Source organism: Peromyscus leucopus, chromosome 7, assembly GCF_004664715.2.
Source record: "Peromyscus leucopus breed LL Stock chromosome 7, UCI_PerLeu_2.1, whole genome shotgun sequence".
NCBI lineage: Eukaryota > Metazoa > Chordata > Mammalia > Rodentia > Cricetidae > Peromyscus > Peromyscus leucopus.
Window position 1 is genome coordinate 84,664,149 of NC_051069.1, and position 21,320 is coordinate 84,685,468.

The following is a 21,320-nucleotide window of genomic DNA, read 5'->3' on the forward strand; positions in this document are numbered from 1 at the left end:
AGTGAATTCCAGGACAGCCAGGGCTACACAGAGAAACCCTGTCTCAAAAAAAAACCAAAAACAAGCTGGTTGTGGTGGCTTACATCTGTAGGATTTGCTGAAGGAGGCAGGAAGATCACAAGTTCAAGGCCAGCTTGGGCTAAACATTTTACAAAAAACAAAACAAAAATAGGCTTAGGTATTTTATTTGGCATACCTTTAGTGACTGCTCACAGTTTGTAGTACAGCATTAGAATACCCAGATATCATTCCATATTTATCTTATATCATATCTGTACCTTAAATCCATTAAATTTGTTTAAATTAATTAAGAAAATTTATAGTGAAATACCTAAATAGAAGACATTTCTTAGTATCTGATTAGGCAAAAAGTATAACATGAAATGTGAGTTTTATTTTCTCTTGCTCAATGAAATATTCTTTTTGTTGTTTTTTTCTGAGACAGAATCTCACTGGGTAGCTTAGGCTGTCCTGAAATTCACTGTGTATTCAAGGTTAGCCTTGATTTGGGTTTCTCCCAGATCAGCCCCTCAAATGCTGGGATCACAGGCTTATATCACGATGCCCCCTTTAGTTCCTTTTTTACTTTAGTTCATTCATTTTTAGGATTACTTTTTATTGGTTGCGTGTGTAGACGTGTGAATATACATGTGCAGGCCGATGTCTGTGGAGGCTGTAGGAGGGCACTGGAGCCACTTTTGTTGCAATTATAGGAGAGTGCGAGCTCTATCCCCTTGAAAGTTAGGAACTGATCTTCTGTAAGAGCAATGACCACTTTAAAAAACATTTTAGAAATGATTTATTTAACTTCATGTGAATTGGTGTGAAGGTGTCAGATCCCCTAGAACTGGAGTTACAGACAGTTGTGGGCTGCCATGTGGTTGCTGGGAATTGAACCCAGGTCCTTTGGAAAGGCAGCCAGTGCTCTTAACTACTGAGCCGTCTCCCCAGCCTGCAATGACTACTTTAAACCATTCTTTCCAACCCCATACTTCCTGATTTGTTTATTTACTTGTCTGTTTATTTGAAACAGGATTGCACTATCCCTGGGTGTCCTGGAAGTATGTAGACCAGAATGGCCTTGAACTCACAGAGATCTGCCTTCCAAGTACTGGGAGTAAAGTCTAGTACCACCATACCCTAACTTTAATTCTGTTTAAATAGAATAAGGAAAGAACACGCTTCTCTCTCTCTCTCTCTCTCTCTCTCTCTCTCTCTCTCTCTCTCTCTCTCTCTCTCAGTTTCTCTTTGTAACCCTGGCTGTCCTAGAACTTGCTCTGTAGACCAGGCTGGCCTCAAACTCAGAGACCCACCTGCCTCTGCCTCCCGAGTGCTGAGGTTAAAGCCATGCACAACCAGGCCTGCAAAGTGTACATGCCTGTGGAGACCTTCGGAAGCATTGGATTTCTTGGAGCTTGAGTTACAGATGGTTGTGAGCTCCCTGACATGAGTGTAACATAGTGTACACTCTTAACCATTGAACCATCTTTTCAGCCAAGGAAAGAATTCTTATTATTTTTATTTTTTTATTTTTTGTTGTTGTTGTTTGTTTTTTCCCTAGACAAGGTTTCTCTGTGTAACAGGTCTAGCTGTCCTGGAACTCACTTTGTAGACCAGGCTAGTTTCCTGTCTCTCCTTTCTGAGTGCTGGGACTAAAGACATGAGCCACCACTAACTGGTTAGAAAGAATATTTTTAATGTCTTTCCTAGCCAACTTTTTTACTTTTAAGTAATATACTTTGAATCTATAAACTATGAAGTATAAAAATAGAATTTAATATGTACTTTGATTTAATAAATTGGTTTTGGTAGTATTTTTATGAACGTTAGATTAAACTGTCTTCCAAGATTAAAATTAGGCTGTAATATTGAGACTTAGTTGACCTTTGTCTAATTTTTAACTGTACAGTTAAGGCATGGGTGTGCAGCTGCTTTGGAAGTTTGTAGGTTTGGTTGCTGCTGCTTTACTCTGCATGCAGAGACTGGCATGAGGAGCAGGTGTTTAAGCCTAACAGGAACCCAGTAACTGAAGTCTGTACTGTGAATGTGTGGTTTTTGTTGAGGTTTTTTTTTTAACTGTTATTTTTATAAAATAAGAAAAATGTAAAACAACTCTCCTGAAGTTACTGTATGTGTATTAAATGGTCCTGTATTAGACATGGGATAAATATATTTAAAAGTAGTCCTCGCCATTTTTGCTTTCTTTTCAAAGTAGGACAGACTAAAGTTTTGTCTTCTCTTGGTAGCAGAATTGCTTACAGTGTGAACGGGCTCCTTAGTAATGGCAGCACACAGCTCAGCAGATGCTCAGTTGCTTGAATGTGGAACATTATATTCATGAGCAGTCCAGGAGAGCCATGATGTGGCTGTTCGTTGCATTTTTTTTTTTTTTTTAAGGCTGGCTGAACTTAAATCTCTGTGCAAAGCAGCTACACCATCTCATAGAATTGAGAAGCTTGTTTCTACACATCTCAGTGTCAATTTCTGTTGTAAAAATTTGATTTTAGGTGCCATTTGTCTGTTATATCAGAATTCCTTGGCTGTGTTGAACGATATATAGAAATATTTTGGTAAAAGGAAACTGCACTTGGTAAAGGATTTTAACCACTGAATAATGAAATCATTAGCTCTTAAACTATTAAATTGATAGGGACCAAGTGAGTGCTTATGGAGGATATATAATGTTAAATATTAAATAATTAAAAAAAAAGTCCAGTGTTGGACTGGAAAGATGGCTTAGCAGTTAAAAGAACTGGCTGCTCTTCTAGAAGTCTTGGGTTTGATTTCTAGCACCCATGTGGCAGCTTACAACTGTTTGTAACAATAGTTCCAAAGGATCTGATGCCCTCTTCTGGCCTCTGTGGGTACCAGGCACACAGGGTGCATAGATGTGCATGCAGACAAACCACCTATACACATAAAATTATAAAAAAAAAAAAATTAAAGTCAAGTACACAAAGTTCAGCACCTCATGTTCTTTAAAATTCTTTTAAGTTACTGAGGATCTGATTTGCAGCATGGTGATGCTCATTGAAGTATCGTATTATATGCTTGTAATTTGTTATGAGGATAGTTTTATTGGGAGGTAGGGGCAGTACTGCAAATTGAACCCAGAGACTTGGGCATGCAAGGCAAAGCTTGCTGAGCTATACCAGCACAGATCAATATTAAATTAACTCTATTCAGTATACATACTCAGGCACGCATACAACCTACCATAAAAGTAAGGATTTGTAATTAGCTTGATTGTAGCGATCATTTAATAATTTAGACATGTCTCAAAACATCAAGATAAGGATCAATAATTTGAAGTCATTATAATTAGTTCTAGTCCAATAAAACTGTTTTAAAGATATATTTGAAAAGAGGGTTTGAGGTATCAGACTACAAATTTGTAATGTTCAAAGTGCAGAATATTGCAAGTTTGTAATGTTACAAGATTACAACTCTATAATGTATAAAAGTATAATATATAGTAATAATCCACTTACTATAACTTGCTTTGAGCTAAGCTGTTTGTTTGTCTTCTTCCTTGAGACAGGGTTTCTTTATATAGCCTTGACTGTCCTGGAACTCACTCTGTAGAACAGGCTGGCCTTGAATTTAGAGATTGAGCTAAGTTTTTTTTTAATCTTAAATAAAAATCTTATTATGTGTGTATATATATATGATGCAGGGATAGGGGGGATGGGGGGAGCTACCTGATGCCACTGTGCTCTTGAGGACAGCTTTGTGGGATTGATTCTCCCCTTTATCTTTATGTGAGTTGGAGTTTGAACTCAGATATTCAGGCTTATTCAGCAAGCACTGAATGTACTGAGCTGTCTTGATGGCCCCTGTGTCAGGTTTTCAAAGTCGAGATTCCACTAGGCTCTGAAACAGATTTTTAGAATTTTTATGAAAATCAGGTGTGGTCATGCATTCCTGTAATTGCAGCACTCTTGAGATAGAGATCGAGGATCAGAAGATTAATCCTCAGCTGTACAGTTTGAGACCAGCCTGGGATATATGAGGCTTTGTATCCGCAACAGAGAAAGACTATTTCTTATGGTACTGCCTTCATCTGTGCTACCAAATAGCCCTGTAGATAATACATTAAGTGAAACAAACCCTCCGAAGGCCATTGCCACAGAGAGCTGCTGATACACAGTACTAACTAATCATGAGTGTTGACATAGGTTGAAGAATGTGTGCCATGTAGTGTGCTGCATCCTTTGCATTACTTATCTCCTTGGGGCTTTACAACAACCAGAACTGGTAAGTACTGGCAGGCAGCACATTCTCATTGCAAATTTGTAATTTGAATGGCTTCACCAGGGCACATAACAGTGGGCTTTATGAGCCGGTGTGGACCCAGATACATGAATGGACTTGAGTTAGTCATGGTATTTCTGGGTTAGCTCTTTAAAACATTGTAGAAGTGATTAAGAACATTAGAAATTAAGGGCAGCAATGAGGATATAATTACTCTTATTTTTATAGTGCTAGAGTTCAAACCAGGGCTTTATACATGCTAGGCAAGTGTTCTGCTGCTGAGCCAAGCCTCCAGCTCTCAGGATGGAATTGTGATTTATCTGTTGGCAGCTGCCATATTACTTGCCTTCAAAATATTCAGAAAATTTGTGGATTTTGGTTTAACTCATAAGTAACATTCCATTAATTTTTGATCTAAAATTCTTAGTTTTTCCCATTTCAAGCAATATGGTAACATTTTCTTTTTAGTAATATATTCCTATGGATGATATAATTGATTTATTTCATAAGACTATATATAATACTTGATACAGACCTCTGGTGGAAGATAAAAAAGTCTATTAAATAATGCTATAATACTTCAGATCCGAGTATTAATTTTTTTTAATCTAGGTTGGTTTGACATCCACAAGTGCAGAACTGAGGGGCTTTATAGATCAGAATTTCAGTCCAACAAAAGGTAAGGATTATTGAATAAAAAATTTCTGGCTTTAATTTTGTTGCAGTTCTCCTATAAAATATGCAATTATAAGAATTCCTTTGTGTACAATAGTTACATAGTGTTAGGATGTCATTACATACCAAATGAGTCATATGAATATCAATTGTCTCTAGGAAGTGGAAGGTCTTTGTACAATTTTTCTCTCTTTCTTTAGAGGTATCAAAGCTCCTTAACCATAGATCTTACTCCAATTGACACTGTTAAATCTATTTTTTCTGTGTATGGTAGCATATGCTGTAGTTCTGATGTTTTGGGGGCTGAGCCAGGAGGATTGCTATGAGTTTGAGACCAGTGTGAGCTTTCTATTCAGTTCCAGGCTCTACTGGACTATAGCGTGAGTCTTTGTCTCCAAAACAAAAGGAAACAGGGTGGGAGTGAGGGGCTCAAGGGACTCCTCTCTTTTTATTATAGTAGTCACTGGCTGATAGAGGAAGGAAAGACTTCTTCTTCAGTGATGTAGCTTCTGGTAAGGTGCCCATGCTCCTAAAACACCCCTAGTGGAAACTATTGGATCACCCAAAACCCAAAACAGAATAAAACAAAACCATGAAAGTAGGAAGAGGGCTATTTGGGAAGGGAAGAGGATTAATGGAGGTAGGAGGGAGACAGGTGAGGGTCACAGGAAGACAGGTGTAATTGGGACATTTTGTGTATATGTACAAACTGTCACAATGAAATCTGTTATGTATAGTTAATATATGCTAATAAAACATTTAAAAATTAAAAACTGTTCCCCAATTTTCTGCTTTCAAGTTGTTTCAACTTGTAAGAAAATGCAGTAGAGAAAAATGTAATAAATATGTGTTTCTAATAGATAAATTTCTCTAATCCATGACTTACTGGGGCATACTTAATATCAGAAATCTGATTCACCAGCATAAGGACTTTCATGGAAACTGGTAACATCTTTATATACATCTATGCTGTCTTTTAGCATGTAGGCCTACATGAAATAGTTATAGATGAAATGATAGGATGTCTGAAGCTGGATTCAGAGTAATCTAATGTGAGGAGGGTAGACTATGTGGGCATTACAGATAAAGCAGTATTCTTTATAAGGTGATTGAGTATTTAAGCTGAGTGATGGCTATGTGGGGTATCATTTTTTTTCCTGCTTTGTAAATACTCTACATTTTCCACTGTACAGGGTAGGAACAACATAGTTGCCATTGTATTACAGTTTTGAGAAAACACCAGTTTTCTTAAAAGATTTCGTCTACTGTATGAGATGTGCCATGGAGACTACGGAAGTCTGTACTTGGTATAAAAATATCTAGCTTAATAAATAATATTAATAGTCTATAGGAATTACTCTGAGAGTGTTATAAAGGTATTTGAGAAATATTTTGTCTTGGTGTTTTTTACTCCCCCCCCCCATGATGTCATACATAGAAAATGGTAATGTAACATTTGTTCAATGCACTAGGCCTAAAAATAGGATTGTTAAAGGTCATAGGTGTGATACCTAAGAGCTATAGCCACTCCAAGCCATGGGGCAGAAAGAAATCAGTATCTTAGTACACTTAAAACTTTCAGTATGTGATTGGGATTCTCTCCTTTTGTAACATACAATGTGCAGGTCAGGAAAACCCAGGAGCCACAGCCTGGATGAAAGGGAAAATGAGAGCAGTGGGGTGGGGATGATGAGTGATGTAGACATTTGGAAAATAAGGAAAAACACAGCAAATCATGAAAGGCAATGGTGACTGAAAACATGCCTTCAAAAGTCCCAAGGTAAGGAGAAGAGGAGGGTTTAAGTGAGGCTGTTGAAATGGGCATGTGAAAGGTAAGAACACTGGGTAAAAGGGTTTGCCCTGGATGTATGGAAATCCTGGTGCAGTTTAACTACAGAGCAAAGCCTTCTGAGCTTGCTTAACTGTATAGAACAACTGGGAAAGTTAGAGATAGAGGGGTCAGGTTTAAAAAAAGGATTATCATTATTATTATTATTATTATTATTATTATTATTATTATTATTAACAGGGTTTTTCTGTGAAACAGCCCTGGCTGTCCTAGAACTCTCTATGTAGACCAGGCTGGCTTCAAACTCACAGAGGCCTGCTTGCCTCTGCCTCCTGAGTGGTGAGATTAAAGGCCTGTGCCACCATAGTGCAGGGTGTGTGTGTGTGTGTGTGTGTGTGTGTGTGTGTGTGTGTGTGTGTGTGTGGTTTAGGCAGCCATGTTGTTGAGGTATCATGGGTGTAGCTTCCCTGTCATTTCTAGGAGACACACTCTTAGAACAGACTTCCTGTCCTTTAGCTCTTACGTTCCTGTTCCTTCTTCTGTGGTGTCCTGAGCCTTGAGTGCTGTTGTGTTGAATATGTATCCACTGTGGTTGGACACCTCACAATTAGTTGTTTTCTGCACTTTGACCAGGTGCAGTTTTTCTTAATGGTCTCTACTGCAAAGGGAAGGTTTTTGTTTGTTTTTCAGTTTTTTGAGACAGGGTTTCTCTGTGTAGTTTTGGTGTCTGTCCTGGAGCTCGCTCTGTAGACCAGGCTTCATTCTTTTTTTTTTTTTTTTTTTGTGGTTATTTTGGGGCTTTTTGTTGTTTTTGTTTTGTTGTTTTGATTTTTTTTTTTTTTAGGTAGGATCTTGTTATATAGTCCAATCTAGCCTGAGATTTGCTACATCACTGTATTAGTTAGGATTCTCTTAACTTCTAAGTGTATCTATCCCAATTACACATTCTGGGTCTGGGGAAATAACCAGGATGAGTTGGGAGACCCCCTGGACTTGCTGTGAGTTGGACTTCAGCCAAAATTCCATTATTCACCTGACCTCAATAAGCCTCTCCTGTAACTGGAGGGCCATCAGCATCAGTTCAGACCTAGGATCTAATAGACCCCTGAAAGTATTGCTGTTTCTTTTCACCCAGTGGTACAGTACCTTTGAAAGGACCATAGGTCCCTCTGGAGAAGGACCAGAGAAAGGTTGACAGTAGGACTTTTAGGTATTTTATCAAGTCCTTCCTCAGGGGAACCTGGCTATCCCTTCATTCAAGGGGTTCTGGGTCTGCAAGCTGGCTCAACTCTGGAAATTGGTTCACAGGCTGAGAGTCCCTTTTGTCATGATCCATTGTAGCCTTTCTTTCATTTGTTTGAAAATTTTTCTGCTTATACAGATCAAACAAAAATTCAGTAGGCTTCTTACCTCTTTCATGCCTGGAAACACCATGACTGATTGATTAGCCAATACCGAAGGTCCATATGAGTCATGTTACCATAAAATTCACTTTACCTGGGCTGACCATTATAGGTTAGGCTGTTCTGTTCATTGCTTTTTCTATCCTGCCCCTTAGGATTACTAAGGTCATCTTGTCTTTGGTGATTCAATGCTACCACCCGGCCCCTGCTCTCCCAGGCCCAATTAAACCCATTGCATTTAATTGATCCAACCTAGCAGAAGAGTCTCCACCCCTAAGGTACGGCACAGGAGAAGGGGTGAGTGACAGTGGGGCTCTGCAGTGCGCTGGTACCCCCAGACCATTTTGCATCTGCCATGTCTTCTGGGCCTTCCCATTGTAGAGGATTGGCTTTGAACAGCATACCCACTCTAGCTTTGTAATTTCTCCTTACACAGACTTTTGACACCCTTTTTAACTGTGCAAGCTTCCAGATTAAACCTAGACTCTCCACTCAGGCCAGTGTCAATAAACTCAGCCTGATCCAGCCTTAGGTTCCTTCTACCATTATCCCACAGCCTTAAATCCCATTCCCACACATTCTCCAGACTCCTACTTGAATGGCTTAGCAAACTCGGTAAGATTTTTAGTAGTGTGGTGCATCTCCTCATGGACTCCACACTTTCTACTTTCCTCTAGGAGCCCATCCCTTGTTCCTTTTCTTTCCTTTTTCTATTTCAGTGTTTGAAGTGGTCTTGCTTTGAAATCCTGACTGTCCTGGCTCTTGCCATGTAGACCAGAGTGGCCGTAGATTGGCAGTGATTCTCCTGCCTTTGCCTACTCTTTGCTGGCATTATGGATCTGAGGCACTATACATGGCTTTTTAATTTTGTTCATTTTTAAGATAGAGTCTCTCTGGTGGTTATGGCACAGGCATATGGCCCAGCACTCAGGAGGCAGAGGCAGGCAGATCTCTGAGTTCAAGGCCAGCCTGGTCTACAGAGTGAGTTCCAGGACAGCCAGGGCTACACAGAGAAACCCTGTCTCAAAACAAAAACGAAAGAAGAAAGCAAGAGACTCTCATACTTACTGGTCTAGGCTTGGATGGTAGGCCAATGAACCTCAGGGATTATAAACACATGCCACCATCCTTTGTTTTTGTTTTTTAGCTTTGGTTCCAAAGATTAAATTCAGGTCCTTATGCTTGTGAGGCAAGCGCTTTACCAGCTCATCCGTCTCCCCAGCCTTTTGACACCATTTTTGTGCCGTTCTCTCTCTCTCTCTCTCTCTCTCTCTCTCTCTCTCTCTCTCTCTCTCTCTCTCTCTCTCTCTCTCTCTCTCTCTCTCTCTCTCTACCTGTTTAGTTCCTGTTATCTTTTACATCTAAACTTTGGTCTTGTTAGAGCTTCTGTGCTGGCTAGTTTTGTGTCTTGACTCAGGTTAGAGACATACCTGAGAAGAGATAACCTTAGTTGAAAGAAGCACCTCCATAAGATTGACCTGTATGTAGGGTTATTTTCTTAATTGGTGCTTGATATGGAAGAGCCCAGCCAATAGTGGATGCTGCCCACCCCTGGGCAGGTGGTCCTGGAGTATGTAAGAAAGCAGCCTGAGCAAGCCAGTAAGCAGCACTTCTCCATGGTCTCTGCATCAGTTCCTGCCCTGACCTCCTTTGATGATGTATTGTTATGTGGAACTGTGAACTAAAATAAACCCTTTTCTCCTGAGTTGCTTTTGGTTATGGTGTTTTATCACTGCAATAGAAACCCTAAGACTGCTTCTAATTGTTGTTTGAATCTTAGATAGTCTTTTAATAAAAAAATCTAGAGCCAGATATAAGGGTGAAAGCTGAAATATCAGAGAAACAGAACAGCCAGCCACTAGTTCTTACCTCTAGGAAATCCTCAGCCTAAAGAGAGTGAGTTCCTGTTTTCTTACACCTTATATACTTTTCTATGCCCAGACATCACTTGTGGGATTAAAGATGTGTGTGCTTCCAAGTACTGGGATTAAGGGTGTGTGCCACCACTGTCTGGCCTCCATGTCTAATCTAGTTCCTGGCTCTATCCTCTTATACTCACACAAGTTTATTAGGGTACACACTATATCACTGCATCTAATACTACACACTTCTCCCTATCTTAATGCATATGCATGTCTGTGCAAGTCTGTGTGTGTGTGGGGGTGTAAGGGTGTGCAAGTGTGAGCACACATGTGTGCACCCCTGCCTTCATACATATTTTGATGTTAGGTCTTGCTACGTATCTCAAGATGACTTTTTTTTTTTAATCTCGAGACAGGGTTTCTCTGTGTAGTTTTGGTGCCTGTCCTGGAACTTGCTGGCCTCGAACTCACAGAGATCCACCTGGCTCTGCCTCCCAATTGCTGGGCAAGTATTTCATTAGTCTAGAACATTGAAAGAGTTTATGTCATCTACCTGTAGATGCTTTGACTACTGATCAGATTGCTGTTTGCTTTGAACATCTAGCTGACAGGAATTTCTCAGTCCCTCCTTGTTTCAGTGCATGTGTTACCTTTGAACCCTGTGCACACTTTGTTCCTGCCTTGTCACATGACATTCTCAATATGATTCTCTTTCACTAGGCTGAGAGCTCTTTGAGGGCAAGGTCCTTCTCATAGTTTTACTTTCAGAGTCTCATTGTCTACAGTTAGTAAATAAATACTGAGCTGTAAAATCTTATTTGCTATAACATTCTTAGAGTTTTTTTTATCAGATTATTTAACTTTTGAGAAGTGAGTGTCTTTCTTTGGAAACAGAACGTTACTGTACTTAGTGAGGAACGTAGCTCTTTGTTTTGTTTTTGTTTTTCCAGACAGGGTTTTTCTGTGTAGTTTTTTGGTGCCATCCTGGATCTTGCTCTGTAGACCAGGCTGGCCTCGAACTCACAGAGATCCGCCTGGCTCAGCCTCTGCAGTGCTGAGATTAAAGACATGCGCCACCACCGCCCGGCTTTAAACTCTTTGTTTTAAGACAAGCATTTTAAGAGTTGGAAGCTTAAGAGTTGTATAGTTAGCTAAAACAAAGGCAAGCCTGAAGCTAATCGTATGCTACCCCTGGTGAGTGGACGTCATGTACAGCATAGATACCCTGGGGAGAACTCACCGCCTTTGGTGAGATGGAACAAGATGGTATGAGATTTTCTCACATGTCTCAGTGTAACTGTTTAAATCTTGACAGACTACCAACTTCTGGAATACTTTTACACCGCAGTTGACTTCTTGATTGCAGATAATGCAAAGCATGGAAAGTGATCTTACAGCCTGCCACCTTGTGAAGCCACCATTTATTCTAGAAGCTCTTTTGTTGATTCTTTAGCATGTTTTTAAACATATTGCAATGCTTTTTGTGAGTAAAGACAGTTTTACTTCTTCGTTTCCATTTCTTTTCTTATTTCACTAATTAGGTATGTGAGAAAAGGTTGAATAACAAGAAATCCTTCCCTTCCCTGTATCAGGAGGAAACTTTCTGCTTTGTTATTTAAATAGGATGTTAGTCTTAGATTTTTTTTTTCACAGTTGCCCCATAATCAAGGAACTTTCCTCTGTGTGGTGTGTGTGTGTGTGTGTGTGTGTGTGTGTCTGTGTGTCTGTGTGTGTGTGTGTGTGTCTGTGTGTCTGTGTGTGTGTACACGTACGTGTATACATGCTTGTGTGTGTGTGTGACATGTGTATACACGTGGAAGCCAGAGTTCAGTGTTGGGTATCTTTCTCAATTCCTCTCCTTAGGTTTTGAGATAGGATCTTATTGAATCTGAAGCTCATTGTTTTGGCTAGGCTGGCAATGCTTATGTGATAGGATATGTTTAGCTCATTAATATGCTAAATTAATTTGGTTGATTTTTATTTTTCAAACCAAATTTGAATTTCTTAGATAAACCCATTCATTTATCTGGGCGGTAGCTCAGGCCTGTGATCCTAGGGCTTGGGAAGTTGAGGCAAGATACTGCCATAAATTCAGTGTCAGTCTGGGGTGCACACTGATATTATCTCAACACAACCAAACAATACTCAGTCAGTTATCAAAGAAATGTGTAACTCAGCATTTGGGATATTGTCCCAACTTTATTACTGTCATTTTTAATCCTTTATAATCTCAAAAGATGACTGTGGGGAACCACTAAATGCTATTTAAAATGTTGCTTGGGCTGGGCGGTGGTGGCGCACGCCTTTAATCCCAGCACTCAGGAGGCAGAGCCAGGCGGATCTCTCTGAGTTCGAGGCCAGCCTGGTCTACAGAGGGAGATCCAGGACAGGCACCAAAACTACACAGAGAAACCCTGTCTCGAAAAACAAAACAAAGACAAAAAACAAAACAAAAAAAATAATAAAATGTTACTTGGTAGTTCTCTAGAGGGACCATAATAATGAATTTCTCTCCAGGTAAGAATGTGACTACTTGTTGAGAATGGGATAAAGATTAGAGGAATTTGAAAAGTTTAAGCAGCAAGTCATCATAAAACAAAGATTTTTTTCATTGTTCAAAATCTTCTGTTGTTTGCTTTTGTAAGACATGGTCTCTTTACATAGCCCTGGTTATCCTGAGACTTATTTTGTAGACCAGGCTGTCCTCAAACTCTCAGAATTTGTATTGCCTCAGCCTCCCAAGGACTCTGGTATCAAAGGTTTGCACTCCTATGCCCAGCAGAGTTCAGAGTCTTGACAAATATAGAGTTCCAGTTCAACAGATTGCTGATTTATGCCCCATGTTTCCTTTGTTTGTTTCTGAGGAAGGTCTCCTGTAGCCTAGACTGAGACTGAATTTGAATTTTCTGTATAGCCAACACCGTCCTTGAGTCCCTGATCCTCCTGCCTCCACTGCCCAGATTCTGAGATTACAAGCAGTACTATACCTAGCACCATCTTTTCTTCCATTTCTTGACAGCCCGTGTCCTGCAATATTCGTACTAAAGGTTCTATTTTGTTTTGAACTGCTTTGAGGAATAGGAAAATGGCATATGGTTACTGTTTCTATAAAAGTTCCTTGGCTGACTTCTGAAGATAAGGTCATGTTAGGGTGCGTTTGGCCTTTCTTACTGGGCTAGGCTTGGTGGATGTTGTATTTTAGTGAACGTAGTCAGTGGGTCTGGCTTCATCCTTGAGTCTGTATTCGGTTTCAGGATATTTTAAAATATCTTAATGATCTGAACATAGACGCTTGCAAACTATTCTGCAAGTAGTTTTCTTTAGTAGCCTATTCACTCTAGTCTTCCCTGAAGGATGTACAATTCCAAATAATTTCCTCTTGTTTGTGTTTTCTGTTAATCTTCAATATAAAGTATATTGAAATAACAGTGATAGGTTTGTCGTGTTAAACAGCTAGATAATAGAATAAATGAGAATTAACTTTTAAGAATGAAAATGTAAGCCAGATGTGGTAGCAGTGCTGGTGATCTCTGCACTCGAGAATCTGAGGCCGAGGGGTCGGGGTCCAAGGGCAACCCGGGCTGCAGAGTCAGACCTCCGTCTCAAACGGAGGAGAGAAGAAGACCCGAGCAGTTTCCAGTTGAAAACAAAAGATAAAGAAAAGGATCAGAGTGAAAAGAGACTGGTCAGCACATTTTCCTCTTCAGTGTTAACTCTCTTCATAGCTTATGTTGTGGGCGGGTAGAATTCTATAACATTGTTCTGGTTTTCAGCTGCGTATTCTAGAGACATACATAGTGGAGTCTTTTTGTTTGACTGTTTGTTTTTAGATTTATTTACTCTATGTGTGGGCATTTTGCCTGCATGTACATATGTGCACCATGTGTTTGCCTGGTGCCTACAGAGGTCTGAAAGTGTCTGATCTCCTCAAACTGGAATTACAGATGGCTATGAGCCACTCTGTGGGTGTGGGAATTGAACCTGCTTCTCTGCAAGAGCAATAAGTGCTCTTAACTCAGAGCCTTTTCTACAGCCCTTTAAGTAGTTTTGCTAACCACTCCCCTTGAATTTACCGAGATAAGCCTGCCTCTGCCTCCTGAGTACTGGAATTAAAAGCTTCTCCCTGTCTATTGACTTTACCTTTTTCTTTTCTTTCAAGACAGGGCTTCCTATCGCCTAGTCTGGACTCAAACTCACTCTGTAGATAAAGATGGCCTTGAATACCCAATCAGTTATAAAAGAAATTTTCCAGTGCTGGGATTACAGGCAGGTGCTACCATGCTGGGCTCCAGAATTTTCTGTGCTAGTAGCAATTTGACTGTGTACCCAATTGGTTTATCTCCCCAGGAGTTGTTGAACATTGGTCTTGTTTCCAACAGTTGTAGGTTATTATGAGTAAAACTGCTGTGAGCATTCAAATAAAAGTTTATGTGTTGACACACATTTTCATTTTCCTAAGGTAAATACCTAGAAGTGGAATTGCTCGGTCATATGGTAAGTATGTGTTTTAAAAACATGTTTCCCAAAGTATCACATAAGTTGGTATCCCAACTAGGAATGCTTTTTAGTTCCTTTCCAGTACTTTGAGTGGTCAGGGCTTGATTTTGTTTGCTTTCTTCCTTCTGTTAAAGTGAGTTTGTGTGCTGCTTCAGGATTATTTAGCTCTTCACTCTTGTTTTTGTTTTGGGAGCAGTGCTAGAGCCATGGATTAGCAGTTCAGAGCGCGGGCTGCTCTTGCTGAGGACATGGTCGAATTCCAGCCCCTACATGGAGCTCACAACCTTCTGTACCGAGGTCCAGGGAATCTGATACCTTCTTCTCTGCAGGCACTAGGCACACACATGCTGCTTAAACACACATGCAGGTAAAATACTACACAGAAACACCTTTCCACACTACTTAAGAAGGTCTGCATACAGAGTGTATGCACCACAGGTGTGTAGGAAACAGGACAGCTGTCAGGAGTGAGGTTTCCCCTACTACCATGTGGGTTCCAGGAACTTGAACTCAGGTCCTCAGGCTTGGCAACAAGTGTCTTGACTTGCTAAGCCATCTCGCTGGCCCTGTGTCAGGATTTCGGTGACTAATGATGTTACTGAATGCTTTTGTGTGCTTTTTTTCTTTTTGCCATCAGTGTATCTTTTTTCATAAGATAGTTATTGAAATCATTTTTAAGTCTCTCCATATCCCATTAAATTTTGAATTCTTTGGCTTCCACTTTTAGAATGATGCGGTTTCAGATGGGTAACTCTGAACAGTGTATAGGGATCAAAAGCAGAGCTTTGTGCATGCTAGGAAAGCACTCACTGAGCTATATCCTCATCCCTCTTTTGTTAGTTTTTTGTTGGATTCTTCACCTTATTGTTTAATCCTAGACGACTTCTTTATCATGTGTGTATAGCAAACGTTTTCTCCTACCTTATAAGTGTTATTTTTAACAGAAGTTTTGAAGAGCAGTTATTTTTACATCTTAATGTGAAATTTCCTGACTAAAAATACAGTTTGGAGTTAGGCATGTATCACATGCCTGTAATTAAGGCAGAAGCAGGAAGACCTAGTGTTTAAGACCAATCTGTGCTCCATAGTGAATTCTGGGCCAGTCCCGCATACATAGTTTCGAAACATAAAAAAAATATGTGTTTATCTTACTAAAAAATTTCCCTATTATTTATTTAGAAGTTTTATAATTATAGCTTTTTTGTGTGTTCATTTTTTTGTTTTCAAAACAGGGTTTCTCTGTGTAACAACAGGCCTGACTGTTCTGGAACTGGCTCTGTAGAAAGGGTGGCCTCGAACTCAGAGATCCGCCTTCCTTTGCCTTCTGAGTGCATAATTATAGCTCTTAAATTTAAGTCTGGTCAATTTTTACCTAGTTTTATATGGAATGAGATGAGGGATAAAATTGCTACTTTTGCATGTGAACATCTAATGATTTCAGCATCATTTATTGAGAATACTACACTTTCTCATAGAATTATTTTGTACTTTTGTCCTGTCAGGTGGTTATAATTGAGGGTTGAATTCAGACTCTGCTCTAGTGATCTGTCTGCCTTCCCCCAGTGTAGCTCAGTGGTTCTCAGTTAAGAGCAACTTCATCCCTTGCGGACACTTGGCAATGTCTAGAGACATTTTTATTTTCACTCTGGAGGTAGAAAAGTTGCCTGGTAGTTGGAGAGAGAGGCTAGGGATGCTACTAAACATCTCTAATGCACAACAGAGTTCCCTCAAAGAATTAACAGTCTAAAATGTTAATAGTGCCAAGCTTGAAAAACTGCTATGCTTTTAATTAAGCCTTAAAATCAAGAAGTTGTAAGTCCTTCAATTTTAGTCCTTTTCAAAATTGTATTAGTTATTCTAGCTCTTTTGAGTTTGTGTGTTTCCCTGAGACAGGGTTTTTTTTTTTTGTTTTTGTTTTTTTTTTTTTTTTGTTTAGCCTTGGCTGTCCTGGAACTCTCTCTGTAAATTAGGCTGGCCTTGAGCCCACAGAGATCCTCCTGCCTCTCTCTGCCTTCCAAGAGCTGCTCTTTTGAGTTTTAAATTTTATTTTAGTTTTTGAGATAGGGTCTGCTGTATTTTTAAAACATCGGGCCAGAGACTTTGGTGGGTTGGAGCCGAGGGGCCCCATGGCAGATGAGAGAGACACAGCATACATACAGCACTTGCTAGAGTTTTATTGGGGGGAAGGGAGAGAAGGGAGCTGAGGAGAGAAGAGGAGGAGGAGACTGGAAAGGGAGAAGACAGGAGGTGCAGATGCGACCTTGTGGGAATAGAGAGAAGGAAGGCCCCTGCCCTTTATGAGGGGACTATGGAGCAATGAGCACATGATATTTGTTGTCAAGACCCTGAATATACCAAGGTATTGCCTGTGTATTTGCCAGGTCCCCAAGGGGCGGGCCTTAATGCTAACAGGGTCTTATATAGCCAGGGCTTGTCTTCAATTCACCGTGTAGCTGAGAATGGCCTTGACTCCTCTTCCTCCTGCCTCCTCTTCCCAATTGGAGTGTTGGACTGTACTCCATCGCACCTGATCTATGTGGTGTTGGGAATTGAACCCACAGCTCCATGTAGTAGACAAGTACTTTATCAAATGAGCCACATCCCCAGCCTGTCCTGGGGATTTTAGAAAGACTTTTGAAGCATCTTTTAGAAGCAGGAGTGGTATGGCATACCTATAATGCTGGTACTTGAGTAGTGGATCAGGAAGATCTGGGCTTTGAGGTCATCCTTGGCTATATGAGTGTAAGGCTACCCTGCACTATGTGTGACACTGGCGGAGGTCAGGGAAGGGTGGAGAGGAAAAAGGAAGAAAGAACAAGCCAACACAGTATAGTGACTCTTGCCTGAAATTCTAGAGCTTGCAAAGTCTTCTCTGTGGCATCCAGAACTCCTTTTCTTCTCTCTCTCTTTAATCACCTGTACTTCCTCTTTGGTGACACAGTTCTCTGTAGGCTATAGTGTATTTCCTTAGTAAAAAGACTACTAGTAGGAAGGAGCAGGAAAGAAAAATCAGTAGGGCCTTTGCTTTTGTCTCTGGTATAGGACCCGAGGGGGAAGACTGTGTGGGATTCCCTTATAATCTTGTGGTCTGGGTGAGTGTGTACATGGGAGTTCTGGAGGAAGGGGGGAGCCAGGTTCCTACCATGGCAGGCTTTGAGCTCCTTGCCTCTCGGGAGCCTGAATTAATGATGCCTGGCGAATGGGAGACTGGGAGAGGTCCAATAAAGGGACTTGAAAAGCCAAAAGAAAAAAGAAAGAGGAAGAAAGAAAGAAGGAAGAAAAAAGAAAAATCAGTTGGAATAGTATGCATTTTTTTCAGGTCTGTCTTAGTTCATTTCATGTTGCTATAACAAGATACCTAAATACTTAATAAAATTAAGAGATGTATGCTAGGCAGTGGTGGCACACACCTTTAATCCCAGCACTTGGGAAGCAGGCAGATCTATGAGTTTGAGGCCAGTCTGGTCTACAGAGCAAGTTCCAGGACAGCCAGGGCTACACAGAGAAAACTTGTCTCAGAAAAACAAAACAAAAGTTTGAGAGATGTATTTAGGTCACAGTTTTGGAGCTATAAGTACAAAATCAAGCTGATCTTTTGGTGAGGGCCTTCCATCTGTAATCATTGTATAATAGAATGGTAACATCATGACCTGGAAGAAGAAAGAGGGAGAGAGTGAAAATATGAACACAGCAAGATAGGAAGAAAGGGAGTTGGGGAGGGTCAAGGGTCATCTTTTTATAACAGTTCACGCACACAGAAATTAGGACCTAACTATTCTTTGAGACTAGCATTGATGTATTCATGAGATTGGAGCCTGTAAATCATCTCAAAGTTTCTATCCCTTACATATTATGCTACTTCTTCACAATGCTATACTAGGAACTGTCTTCCAGCACCTGAGTGTTTGGGAACACAGTCATATCTGAACTATAGCAAAGACCTACATAATAAAATCTCCAAAAGCTTTTTGCTGTAGTGTTACAACAAATGGATTTTGCTTGTTCTTCAAAGGTTCATCTTTTAGAGGCCTGTGAGATGTCTCAGTGAGTAAAATCACTTACTGCAGGGACCTGATTACAGAGTTTAGTCCCTGAAATCCATAGTAAAAGAAGAGAATTGAGTTCTGAAGTTTGTCCTCTGGATCTTCAAATACATGCCACGGCACACAGGTAACACACACACACACACACACACACACACACACACACACACACATTATTTAAAACAAAAGTTTTTGGCATGAGTTCATTAAGAAATAAGCATGGATGGGGCGGTGGTGGTCCATACCTTTAATCCCAGCACTCGGGAGGCAGAGGCAGGTGGATCTCTGTGAGTTCGAGGCCAGCCTGGTCTACAGAGCGAGATCCACGACAGACACCAAAACTACACAGAGAAACCCTGTCTCCAAGCGGGGGGGGGGGGGGGGGGGGGGGGGGAAGACATGCAGTTGTGGGTGTGGGCTTCTCAAGGGAGAATTTTCTCTAAATGTCTTCACAGTAGCTATATATACCGTTTTGGTGGCATCTAAAGTTTGAAAGTGTTGCTGAAGAACCTAGATGAGTCAGTAGGGTGGTTCCTGGGGTGCATTGGATAGGGTTCCAGCTGATAAAGTAAAACCTCAGGTCAGAGTATTGTGCAGGAAATGAGCTTGTGTGTCCTGTATACAGCTGAGGATGGCTGTGAATCTGGCTCAACACACAAATGGTGAATTTACTTAAAAGATGATGAGATTTTCATTTGTTTTATTTTGTTTATATTTTATGTGCATTGGCATTTTGCCTGCATGCGTGTCTGTGTGAGGGTGTTGGATTCCTTGGAGGTAGAGTTACAGGCAGTTGTAAGCTGCCATGTAGGTGTTGGGAACTGAATCCCAGACCTCTATAAGAACAGCCAGTGCTTTTAACCATTGAGCCATCTCTCCAGCCCCTTATTTTGTTTTTGATTTCAAGTGTATGCCAGGCTGGCCTGGAACTCATTGAATAGCTGAAGATGACATTGACCTCCTGATTCTTCTGCTTCTACCCCTAGTACTAGGATTACATGCATGCACCACCATATCATGTTTAACATGAGAGGTTTATTGTTGTCTTTTGTAATCCATGTGTTTCTTGAACATGAACCTTGAAGATTACATTGTTAAATGGTTTGACATGCTTGTAAATGGAAATTTATAATTTTGTTTGTGCATTTACCAGAAATGTATGGTTTTCGATTAGGAAAAGGTTATGGTCATATTATATGCTTAGGCCTTAAATATGGTTCATAATTATTTTAATACTCTTATTTGAAAGTATTCATATATAAAAGGAATATTGTCGTCGTCGTCGTCGTCGGGTGGTGGTGGCGCACGCCTTTAATCCCAGCACTCAAGAGGCAGAGGCAGGAGGATCTCTGTGAGTTTGAGGTCAGCCTGGTCTATAGAGTGAGTTTCAGGACAGTCTCCAAAGCTACATAGAGAAACCCTGTCTCGAAAAAACCAAAAAAAAAAAAGGGGGGGGAGGGGACTTTGTCTTTATGTAGGCCATCTTCATAGCAAATGTTAATTGTGCTGGAGTTCTTTTTAATTATTTTAACTGAGTGTGTGCATGTGTGTGTGGATATACTTACCTATAGGTGTACGTGTGGAGTCCACAGTGTCACACCAGATGTCTTTCTCTATTACTTCCCAGTTTACTTTTTGAGACAGTTTCTCACTAAACCTAGAGCTTGCCATTTTGGCTAACTGGCCAGAAAACTCCTGGGACCCCGCCGCTCCCACCCCGTGCTGAGGGTGCAGAGGTGTGCTGCCTGCCATGCCTGGTTCCCACCCCCGTGCTGAGGGTGCAGAGGTGTGCTGCCACGCCTGGCTCCCCCCCGCCACACACACTCCCCGTGCAGAGGATGCAGAGGTGTGCTGCCACGCCTGGTTCTGATGTGAGTGCTGGGATCCGACCTCAGGTCCTCAGGCTTGTGCAGCAAGCCTTTTCTCACTAAGCTGTCTTCCCAGCCCGGTGTGGGGTTCTTTCCTGTCAGCAGCTGAGAGGTTTCTAACCAGACTCGGGACTGCAGAGCTCCTTCCCCGTCCGTCTGTCTGTCTTACACCCTTCTCACATCCCTGCCTCACCATGAAGCTCTGGCAAAGTCCCCACCAAAGCCTGACGTGCCGAGTTCTTGAACCTCTTTAAACCCTTTATAAAATTAGCTTGCTTCATGTATTTAATTATAGTAATGAAAATGGACTAAAACCTAGGGAAATTTAAGAAGTTTTTTTCAACATATAGATTCTTGGCTTTTGAGACAGAATTTCTCTATGTAGCTCTGGCTGTCCTGGATTGCATTACATAAACCAGTCTAGCCCTGAACTTAAAGAGACTTGCCTGCCTCTGCCTCCCAATAATAATTTTGGGTCAATAATTTTTTGTTGGTATTGTTTCTGTAATATTTAAAAATACACAATTTTATATATGTATGTATGTATTTATTCATTTAATGTGTGTGTGTGTGTGTGTGTGAGAGAGAGAGAGAGAGAGAGAGAGAGAGAGAGAGAGAGAGAGAGAGAGAGAGAGAGAGACAGAGAACATGTCCTCATGCCATGGTATTTATGTTGAGGTCAAAAGACACCTGTCAGTTCCCTTTTTCTACTGTGTGTGTTCCAGGCCACCATGGGTGATGGAAGTATGTACCTTTACCCACTGAGACATCTTCCTAGCCCATTTTATTTTTTAAATAACATTTAATATGTTGCCCAGACTAGCCCCCTGACTCCCAGCCTCTTGTGATTTCCTGCCTGGACATCCTGAATAACTGGAACCACAGGTTCATGCTACTGTGCCTTCCTAAGAGAACAATTTCATAAACCT

General features: G+C 40.8%; 1 protein-coding gene across 9 annotated transcripts in view; it reads left to right on the forward strand.

Annotated features, from left to right (window-relative positions):
- Tfdp2 (transcription factor Dp-2) overlaps positions 1-21,320 on the forward strand; it is a 130,685-nt gene that overhangs the window by 36,252 nt on the left and 73,113 nt on the right. For 5 of the 9 annotated variants that reach the window (XM_028866018.2, XM_028866022.2, XM_028866019.2 and 2 more), the window contains exon 4: positions 4,867-4,933. The exons of 2 other annotated variants lie outside the window; for them this stretch is intronic. In XM_028866018.2, the coding sequence (XP_028721851.1) occupies positions 4,867-4,933 (67 nt within the window). Of the gene's footprint in view, positions 1-4,866; positions 4,934-14,442; positions 14,478-18,513; positions 18,651-21,320 lie in introns of those variants that run through there. 2 more of the 9 variants (XM_028866025.2, XM_037207851.1) reach the window with 2 other exon arrangements.